The following is a 9,160-nucleotide window of genomic DNA, read 5'->3' on the forward strand; positions in this document are numbered from 1 at the left end:
TGAGGGTGCCAAATAGGAGGATCTGGGAGCCATGTTGTCCCTTTTTGGGGGTCATTCCCTATTTGACGCTTCTGGCACCCGCTGCTATTGTTTTTGCAAACGGGCTTTCGTTTTTCTTTTTTGTTGTTAAAACCCAAATAACTGCATGTGCGCGTCCGATGTGATCCGAACCAGCGGACTCCTGGTCATTTCTACGCCGCACTAACTACCCCACCGTCCTCAATTCATGTGCTTAGGTATATATTCTTCATTCTTTTCTTCTTACGTCTTTTCTTTCTCTATTTCTTTTTCCTTTTCCCTGTTTTACTTTTTGATTTGAAATGGTTTTGTTCGGTTTTTTTATCCTTTTATCTTATTTTATTTTTAAAATTGAATGATATTTTTTCAAAATGGATGAACTTTAAAAAAAATGAAGATCTTTTTTCAAAATAAATAATTGTTTTTCCAAATCGATGAACTTTTTTTGAAAATTGATGTACTTTTTTCAAAACCGATGAACTCTTTTAAAATCGATAATTTTTTTCCGATTGATGATTTTTAGGAAATGATGTTTTTTAAACTCGGTGGCCATTTTACAAATCAAATGATTGTTTTTCAAATTAGATGAACTTTTTTCAAATTAAATGATTTGTTTTTCAAAATCAATGAAACTCTTTTTAAATTTGTGAATTTTTCTTTGAAAATGATGATTTTTTTCTAAATCGATGAACTTATTCAAATTCATGATTTTTTTGAAATAATTAAAAAAAACTACCCCCCCCCCCCATAATAAAAGAACGTTTTTTACACTAACGTAGTGTTTAAAGCGCTCTTATATTTTGGGACAGAGGGAGTAAGTGATACATTACATATGCAATAAATAGCGCGGCCACATGTTCTTATATTGTTGGTGCTTTTATCATTCACTACAGTTGGTTATGCACACTCGTAAGGTGTTCCCGTTTAGCAATGGCCTGTAACCGGTGTTGAGGGTGCCAAATAGGAGGATCTGGGAGCCACATTGTCCATTTTTTGGGGGCATTCCCTATTTGACGCTTCTGGCGCCCGTTGCTATTGTTTTTGCAAATGAGCTTTCTTTTTTCTTTTCTGTTGTTAAAACCCAAATAACTGCATGCGCGCGTCCGATGTGATCCGAACCAACGGACACCTGGTCATTTGTACGCCGCACTAACTACCCCACCGTCCTCAATTCATGTTCTTAGGTATATATTCTTCATTCTTTTCTTCTTACGTCTTTTCTTTCTCTATTTCTTTTTTCTTTTCCCTATTTTAATTTTTGATTTGAAATGGTTTTGTTCGGTTTTCTATCCTTTTATCTTATTTTATTTTTAAAGTTGAATGATATTTTTTCAAAATGGATGAACTTTAAAAAAATTTGAAGATCTTTTTTCAAAATAAATAATTGTTTTTCCAAATTGATGAACTTTTTTTAAAAATTGTTGTACTTTTTTTCAAAATCGATGAACTATTTTAAAATCGATGATTTTTTCGAATTGACGATTTTTAGGAAATGATGTTTTTTAAAATCGGTGAAATTTTTTCAAATCAAATGATTATTTTTTCAAATTATATGAATTTTTTTCAAATTCAATGATTTGTTTTTCAAAATCAATTGAACTCTTTTTAAATTTGTGAAATTTTCTTTGAAAATGATGAATTTTTTCGAAATTGATGAACTTATTCAAATTCATGATTTTTTGAAATAATTCAAAGAAAAACTACTCCCTCCGCCCCATAATATAAGAATGTTTTTGACACTAGTATAGTGTTTAAAGCGCTCTTATATTTCGGGACAGAGGGAGTAAGTGATACATTACAGATGCAATAAATAGCGCAAGCATATGATCTTATATTTTTGGCGCTTTTATCATTCACTACAGTTGGTTATGCACACTCGTAAGTTTTTTTTTTTGAGACAAATGCACACTCGTAAGTGAAGGCAATGGCTCGAGTTCGAATCTTGGAGAGGGCCACTTATTTTTGCTGTTTTTTCGCTCTTATGAGTTTGCTGCGCAGCGCGTTCGTGGGCCGGCCGAACTGGGCTCTTAGGAGGTTCCATTTTTTTGAGTCTAGCCACGTTAACCAAATGAACGCAATCCATCATAGCCTTTTTTTTTTTGAGGGAAAGCAATCCATCATAGCCGAGTAGCACCAGCGCAGATAAAATAGACTATCAGCCCATGAGCAAAACAAGCCCAATCTCTTATCCCTTTCCTGCCGCCACCGCCGCCGCTGAAGGGCGCTCATGGCGCGGTGGTCGTCTCCGAAGGACCCGGCTCTGGAGGCGGCCCTCCGCCGCAACCGGCGCTGGATCGTGAACAACCAGATCAAGCGCCTCCTCCTCCGCTTCCCGTCCCGCTCCGCCCCCGTCCGCCTCCTCCAGTCCCGCTTCAAGACGCTCGACCTCCTCGGCCGCGCCGCCAACTGGCTCCGCAAGTACCCCTCCTGCTTCGAGCTCTTCACCGGCGAAGGCCCGGCCGGGAGCGGCGGTGAGCTCTGCTTCGGCTACACCAAGCGGATGGCGGAGCTCGTCGACGCCGAGGAGGCCGCCGTCACCGCGTCCGAGCCGGCCATGGCCGACCGCCTCGCGCGCGTGCTCATGCTCGCCCGCGGGCGCCGCCTCCCGGTCTCCAAGCTCGCCGCGCTGCGCGGCCCGCTCGGCCTCCCAGACGACTACCTCCTCCGCATCCTCCCCGCCCACACCGACCTCTTCCGCCTCGCCAACCCGTACCCTCACCGCCGCAATGCCGTAGAGCTGGAGCTGCTCCGATGGGTCCCTTCCCGCGCGGTCTCTGCTGTTGAGGCCGCTGCCTCGGCGAGCAACTCCCTCCCGCGGTTCACCTGCTCGTTGCCGTCCTCTTGGGCCAAGTCCCACGACAAGATGGAGGACTTCAACTCCACACCCTACATTTCGCCCTACTCGGAGGACGGGGCGGTGCCTGGCACAGACTCAGAGGCTGAGAAGCGTGCGGTGGCTGTGGTTCACGAGCTTCTTTCGCTCACCTTGTGGAAGAAGATTTCGGTTATGAAGCTAGAGCACTTCAGATGGGAGTTTGGGTTGCCAGAAGACACAGCTAGGATGCTGCTCCGGCATTCTTGCCTCTTCTATGTGTCGAATCGGTACAAGATTCACACTGCGGTGCTCCGTGAGGGTTATGAGGGGTCTGAGCTGAGGGTGAAGGATCCAGTGGTGGCAGCAAAGGATAGACTCGGGGAACTGATGCAGGAGGGTCTGCACGAATTTAATCAGCGGCGACGTGCTGTGAATTTGGAGAAGAAGAGGAGGAAAGGTGAAGTTGATGTGAAGAAGGAAGAAGAGGAGCTCGAAGATGAGGCAGGGGCACTGTTGGATAGTGCGGAGAAGAGGGAGGAAAGACGGAGGTTTTACAAGGTGTTGTTTGGTGATGATAACCGGTGATTGGTGTATGTAAGCCTGATGCCCCTCTAGACTAATTGTTGAACGAATGATGATATCTTGTGATAAACTACAGCAATAAGAGTGACATTGCTATGAAGGGATGACACATCTATCTGCAAATGGAAATTGTTTGGGTTGTTGTCTCGCTTGCTGGTCAAAGAGAATTGATTCCCAACTTGCTAGTTTTTCTTCTCAGGAAATGTAATCGGAGAACTGCAGGAATACCGGCCAGCCAGGCAGTTTGATCTTTTTGTAGATTATAGCATGCCCCTTCAGGATAAAAGCAATCGCATATGGATTCTCCTAAATGAATAAATGGTGGAATTCTGGTGTAAAAGGGGTCCTTATCAAGGAAACCAAACATATGGATGCAATCAATGTGTGTGAGAAAGATCGACAGATCTGCAGAACTTGCAAGTGAAATGCCAATGCAAACTGGTCTTATATTGTCAGAGAGAACAGAAATCATGAGCAGCAAATGCTGCATGCAAGCATGTGCAATTGACTATCTACAAAAGAGAGCACTGCGATTTTGGTGGATATTTGAGCACAGTTGGAGTTGTAGCCTTCTGCCGGAATATGTTTTGTATAGCAAATATGATCATCCCCAGAAATGGAACTTTGATGAGAATGATTTTAGGTACACACCTTTTTCCCAGTTTTTTTAGGAAAATGTTTTGTTATAGTTGATCTTCCGTGTGTTGGCATTTCAGTTATGAGGTTTTATAGATAGCAATCTTAAAAAAATTCATTCATGTCCTGTCTAGTCATTTTTATCACAAAATTCTTTAGTTAATCATTTAAATTCTACTGGGATGATGCCTTGTCCTTACGTAAGCACTTATTTGCTTATGCCAGTTTGGCACTGAGTGGTGGATTACTGGACTAATGACTCATTGCATTTTGAAATGAGTGATATATTTCTATGTAACAGTCCATGGGCCTGTATAACCAATTAACAGCTTGCTCAACGAGTAGCAAGTTATATGCTATATGTTGCCTGCTGATGTTGGGGTATAAGTAAAAGTAAGAAAATTAAACCTAAACAGAAGGATACATAAAAGGAGCTTTAACAACTTGATAACCAAATGTGGCAAGGATATAAGCCTGCCTTTATGTTTGAAGAACATAGGGAAATGGGGATCAATGGAAAGCTATTGAAGAGAAGTGCCAACCATCACAAGCACCAAATTCTGGATTTATTCATGGTCTAAAAGCACATCCATCCCTTGTTTTTCTGGTGCTGCCATGCCTTCCGTTATCTTGTTGCTACCTTCCCATCCTGCAAATGTGATGAAGATCACAGTTTAGTATTTTTAGTCATTAAAGCTTGTGTTGTGAACAGGCATGTTTTGTTTTATATTTTGTTTCAGCAAGGAGAGATACCTTTGGACATGTTGAAGCCACGATTTTCCAGCTGCTTGTACTCTTGGCATAATGCGCAACTCTCACAGCACATGTGAACAAAGCAGTCCATGCAGGGTGACCCTTGGAAGTTGTACTGTGCCCGCATTGAGGAGCGTTTGGTACAAGAATACAACCAGTTGCAGCCTATGGATCCTAGCAAAACATACAGGGTCCCATGCATGCAGCATGCTGGAAACAAGGGGAGGTAGCCAACAAGATGTATGTTTTTATGTTTGATCCCAAGCGCAAATTGTAATTGAAGCACATACATCCTGAGCCTCTGTCCACAACCTCAGCAATGCGACCAAATGTAATGCAGGGGCACCAACAAGTCAAGCAACCTGCAGCATTAGCCACAAAAAATGAAGCATCAGGATGTAAGTGAAATGCACTCTTTTAGACCCCCCAATGTATAAGGCAAAAGGACTTGTGAGAAGAGCATGAAAGATAGTTCTCCATACAGGTGCCGCAATCTCCAAAGCAGTCACAAAGCCCAACCGACCACTTCCCTGACATGCTGCTGATTTCTTGTGGTTGTGATCTGTGGAATATGGAAATAGATGGTGTGTAGCTGTGCCTTTGTGAGCAAGAATACCTTGATCCTGTTGGTATTTATAAACTAGCAACAACATGGTATCAGTGCCCATTTGCACAAGTATCTGCTCATAGTAGATTCCAGTGCATCATTTTTGTTGTCTCATGGGCTTTCTGTTTTCTTCTTGCACTTTAATGTTGTATGTTGTGTTTACAGGTTTTGCTGTAAATTAGCGTTTTTAGTCACATCATGTTCATTTGGCTTGTTCTGTTTGATTGCTCCTTCGGGAAATCTTATGCTCAGTTAGCATCTGGCAGCTATTTGGAGCTTCCAGTTTTGGTTGTAGCATAGACCCCTTTTGTTCTTTTCATCATTCATTGCTTGGCAAGTAATAGCTGCTATGATGATTGGAATTTGTGGGCTGACGATGATAACAATTTGAGGTCCTCACACGATGATTGGAATCCAGTCTCACTATGTTTTCAGTTTCATTAGTCATGCAACACCTGATTGAAGCTATGGAAAATGTCACTGCAGTCCTCTTTCTGAGGCTTTTCCATGTAAATTCGAGTTGGATAAGATCTTCTGCTTCCGAGATTTCCTTGATGGAGCTCATACTGTACCCTTAATAAAAGCCCCAAATTTCGGTTGCTGTTTTCGAGTTTCTTAATCGCCTCCAGTTCTGTGCTCGCTTTGGGCTTTGTCCATTTCTATTTGGGGGGCATTATCTGGCTCTGCTATCTGTACTGTACAAATTATATAACCTACAGATAGCTAAGATATTGACCAATTTGCGCAGTTATGTGGAGATCATTTGTCATACACCGTGAAGTACGGTTGTTGGTGTGCCAGGGTTTGCTCTTGCAAGTCTTGAGCTAAAGAATTTGCTGATCTGTCCCAAACTGATTGGCTACAGGACAGGCTATGGCGAAGTCAATGTACAAGGACTACATCATGCATGCATGACATTGACAATATGGTCCATATTCTGGTTTGATTTTTACCTTTTTGCCCTGTGGTTTTATCTTTCCTAGGACAATGTTTCGTGTGGCTGAACTATCTCTTGTGAATTTTTGCCATCTCGACTATGAGCTTCTGCAGATGTCAGAACCTTTTCAACCTTTCTTGCTTGTTCTGTAGCCTTTTTTAACATAATTTTTTCTTCAATCATCTTAAGCATACAAGATATCCAATCTTCAAGTATTATATTTCATATCCAGTTCGGCACTCAGTACCTAGTCAAGAGATTCATAGCTTTACAAATTGAGCAGTACATTTTAGTTCATATGCCACTAAACTTCAGTATGGTACTTGAACTAAAATGTACTAAAATGTACATAGCTTCAGTTTTGCCCTGTGGTTTATAGATTCATATGAAGTTTTGCCCTGTGGTATATAGATTCATAGCTTTACAAATTGAGTAAATTGAGCAGTACATTTTAGTTCATAGATTCATAACTTCAGTACATAGCTTCAGTTTTGCCCTGTGGTTTATATCTTTCTTAGGACAACGTTTCATGTTTCATGCGGCTGAACTACCTCTCGTGTGATTTTTTTTGCCATCTCAATTATGAGCTTCTGTATATGTCCAACCTTTCTCGAAATTTCTTGCTTGTTGTGTAGTTTTTTGTTACCATATTTTTTCTTCAATCATCTTAAGCATACAGGATGCCCCATCTTAGTATTTATTCCTCATGCCAGTTCGGCAGTCAGTATTGAGTCAAGAGTTTCATAGCTTTACAGTTTGAACACTGCATTTTAGTTCACAGGCCACTAACTTTGTACAATCTACAACCATATAATGCTTGTCAAGTGACAGATCACATAATGTATGTTGCCTGCTGTGTTAGACAGATCACATAATGTATGTTGCCTGCTGTGTTAGGACATAAATGGAAGTACGAAAACTGAATCAAAACCACAAGGACTGATAAAAGGAGATTTAACAACTTGATTGCAAAAATGGAGCAAGTCACTAGACCTGCCTTTATTTCCCCTTTGGATATTGTAGAACATCATGAAATGAAAATTAACAGAACAGGAGAGCTAAGAGCATCATTTTATGGACATGTTCTAGAAACACATCCCTTGCTTCCCAGGTGCTTTCATGCCTTGCACACATCCCACCATCTTGACCTTCCCATCCTGCAAATTTAATGATTTAGTCATCATTACTTTGCCTTTGTGAAACACATGAATTTTCTTGACTATGCATTCTTTCAGTAAGACGCAGCGACCTTTGGCCATGTTGAAGCCACGGTTTTCCAGCTCCTTGTACTCTTGGCATAGCGCGCAACTCTCACAGAAGAAGTGGACACAGCAGTCCATGCAGGGCGATGCTGTCAAGTTGTATTGCGACCGCATCGCCGAGCGTTTGGTACAAGAATACAACCAGTTGCAGCCTACGCAAGCCAGGCAAACATACAGGGTCCCATTCATGCAGCATGCTGAAAACAAGGAGACTCAGCCACAAAGATGGATGATCTTTATGCTTCAACCTAAGCACGAATTCTAAGCGAAACACCTACATGGGGAGCCTTTGTCCACAATCCCTGCAAGACGACCAAAGGTAACACAGGGGCACCAGAAAGTCAAGCAACCTGCAATGTTTGGAAATGGAATGGAACACAGATGAGTACTTTGCAAGTTTGCATGCTGCTTATGAAACCCATGTACAAGGGGTGCAAGAAGAACAGAACAAAAGCTAGGTCTGCATACAGGTGCGGAAATCCCCAAAGCAGTCGAAAAGCCCAACTGACCACTCAGCAACCATGGTGCTAGTAAGTTTGGTAGATTGTGGATCTGTGATCGTTGAGTATGGGAATAGCAGCGGTGTGCAGCTGTGCCCTTGTGAGCTTTGATGCTACCGATGCTTATATACTAGCAGTAACAGTGCAGTATCAGGTATGACAAAGTCAATTGCTTCAGCAACCAATTCCAGTGCAGCGTTTTTGTTTTTGTTTTATGGGTTTTCTCTTGCAATCTGCACCGAATATTGTGCGCTAGTGCCGTGTTTACTGGTTTTGCTTTGAATTGGTCTTCTCAAGGAAACCGTGTTCAATTGGCATGTTCTGCTTTGGACCAATCTTTCTGGAAATCCCATGCCCAATCAGCATATGGCAGCATTCTGGAGCTTCTAGTCTGGTGGTAACTTTCATGCCTTATCGTCGTTTTCCTATGTATGAAATCGGCTTGATAGCAAGTAATATACTAATGATAATCACCATGTAACTCTCCGTTTAGAGTAGGGGAACCATGCCTGGTGACAAGCTAACCAAACACTTGCCAGTTAACATAACGTATACATATGGTTTCTGCACAAAGGTGTGTCCTGCTTGAACTTTCTGGTTACGGCCATGGTTTCGTTTTTCGTATCGCCAACTAGAGCTAGAGTATTCCCTATTGGGGATGATGTTCATGTGTTTCTTTTTATCTTCTACTGATAGGCTACCATCTGCTTGTTGAAGCTGAAAGTTCTGTAACAGTTGAAACAAATTTGGTAGAAACTGAATATTCAGAGTAGCAACCAGTCAGGTAACGTCTCCTGGCAACCTAAAGAATATCGACATACGGAATGTTTAACACTGTTCTGGGGGCTGCAGTCAGCGAGTTTTTCTTTGGAACTGTAGTGAGTGTCTTTTGGTTGCTTATTACATGACGGTTGTCTCGGATAAGGTTTCTGGTTTAGAGGGGAAACAGTTTGTTTCGGATAGGTTGTGTTCAGCTGCAGCAAAACATCAGGCCACGCTCGCTCTATTGCAAATACCTCTCGGGCCTGGCCCAAGTATTCGGTCAGTTCC

The 9,160-nt window shown here is 42.1% G+C and overlaps 2 protein-coding genes across 2 annotated transcripts in view; one reads left to right on the plus strand and one right to left on the minus strand.

Moving 5' to 3' along the window:
* The first annotated feature begins 2,191 nt into the window (after positions 1 to 2,191).
* LOC119338402 (protein WHAT'S THIS FACTOR 1 homolog, chloroplastic-like) overlaps positions 2,192 to 9,160 on the plus strand; it is an 8,150-nt gene continuing 1,181 nt past the window's right edge. The window contains exons 1-2 of the mRNA XM_037610715.1: positions 2,192 to 4,058; positions 4,792 to 8,264. Of these exons, the coding sequence (XP_037466612.1) occupies positions 2,246 to 3,418 (1,173 nt within the window). The 5' untranslated portion in view covers positions 2,192 to 2,245 and the 3' untranslated portion in view covers positions 3,419 to 4,058; positions 4,792 to 8,264. The remainder of the gene's footprint in view (positions 4,059 to 4,791; positions 8,265 to 9,160) is intronic.
* On the minus strand, positions 7,372 to 8,186 carry LOC119338403 (cell number regulator 11-like). Its single transcript, XM_037610716.1, has 4 exons — positions 8,079 to 8,186; positions 7,889 to 7,960; positions 7,598 to 7,807; positions 7,372 to 7,505 (listed from the first exon to the last, which is right to left on the minus strand). The coding sequence occupies exons 1-4, from the start codon at positions 8,131 to 8,133 to the stop codon at positions 7,390 to 7,392; spliced, it is 453 nt and encodes a 150-aa protein (XP_037466613.1). The 5' UTR covers positions 8,134 to 8,186; the 3' UTR covers positions 7,372 to 7,389.

This window comes from Triticum dicoccoides, chromosome 7B, assembly GCF_002162155.2.
Source record: "Triticum dicoccoides isolate Atlit2015 ecotype Zavitan chromosome 7B, WEW_v2.0, whole genome shotgun sequence".
Taxonomy (NCBI): Eukaryota; Viridiplantae; Streptophyta; class Magnoliopsida; order Poales; family Poaceae; genus Triticum; species Triticum dicoccoides.

Bases quoted from the DNA above. Each gene is read 5' to 3' on its own strand.
- LOC119338403 (XM_037610716.1), bottom strand. From the start codon at position 8,133: ATGGTTGCTGAGTGGTCAGTTGGGCTTTTCGACTGCTTTGGGGATTTC. The intron at 7,808-7,888 runs GTAGGTGTTTCG...CCTTGTTTTCAG, and splicing joins TGTGGACAAAGGCTCCCCAT to CATGCTGCATGAATGGGACC. The intron at 7,506-7,597 runs GTCGCTGCGTCT...TTAAATTTGCAG, and splicing joins TGGCTTCAACATGGCCAAAG to GATGGGAAGGTCAAGATGGT.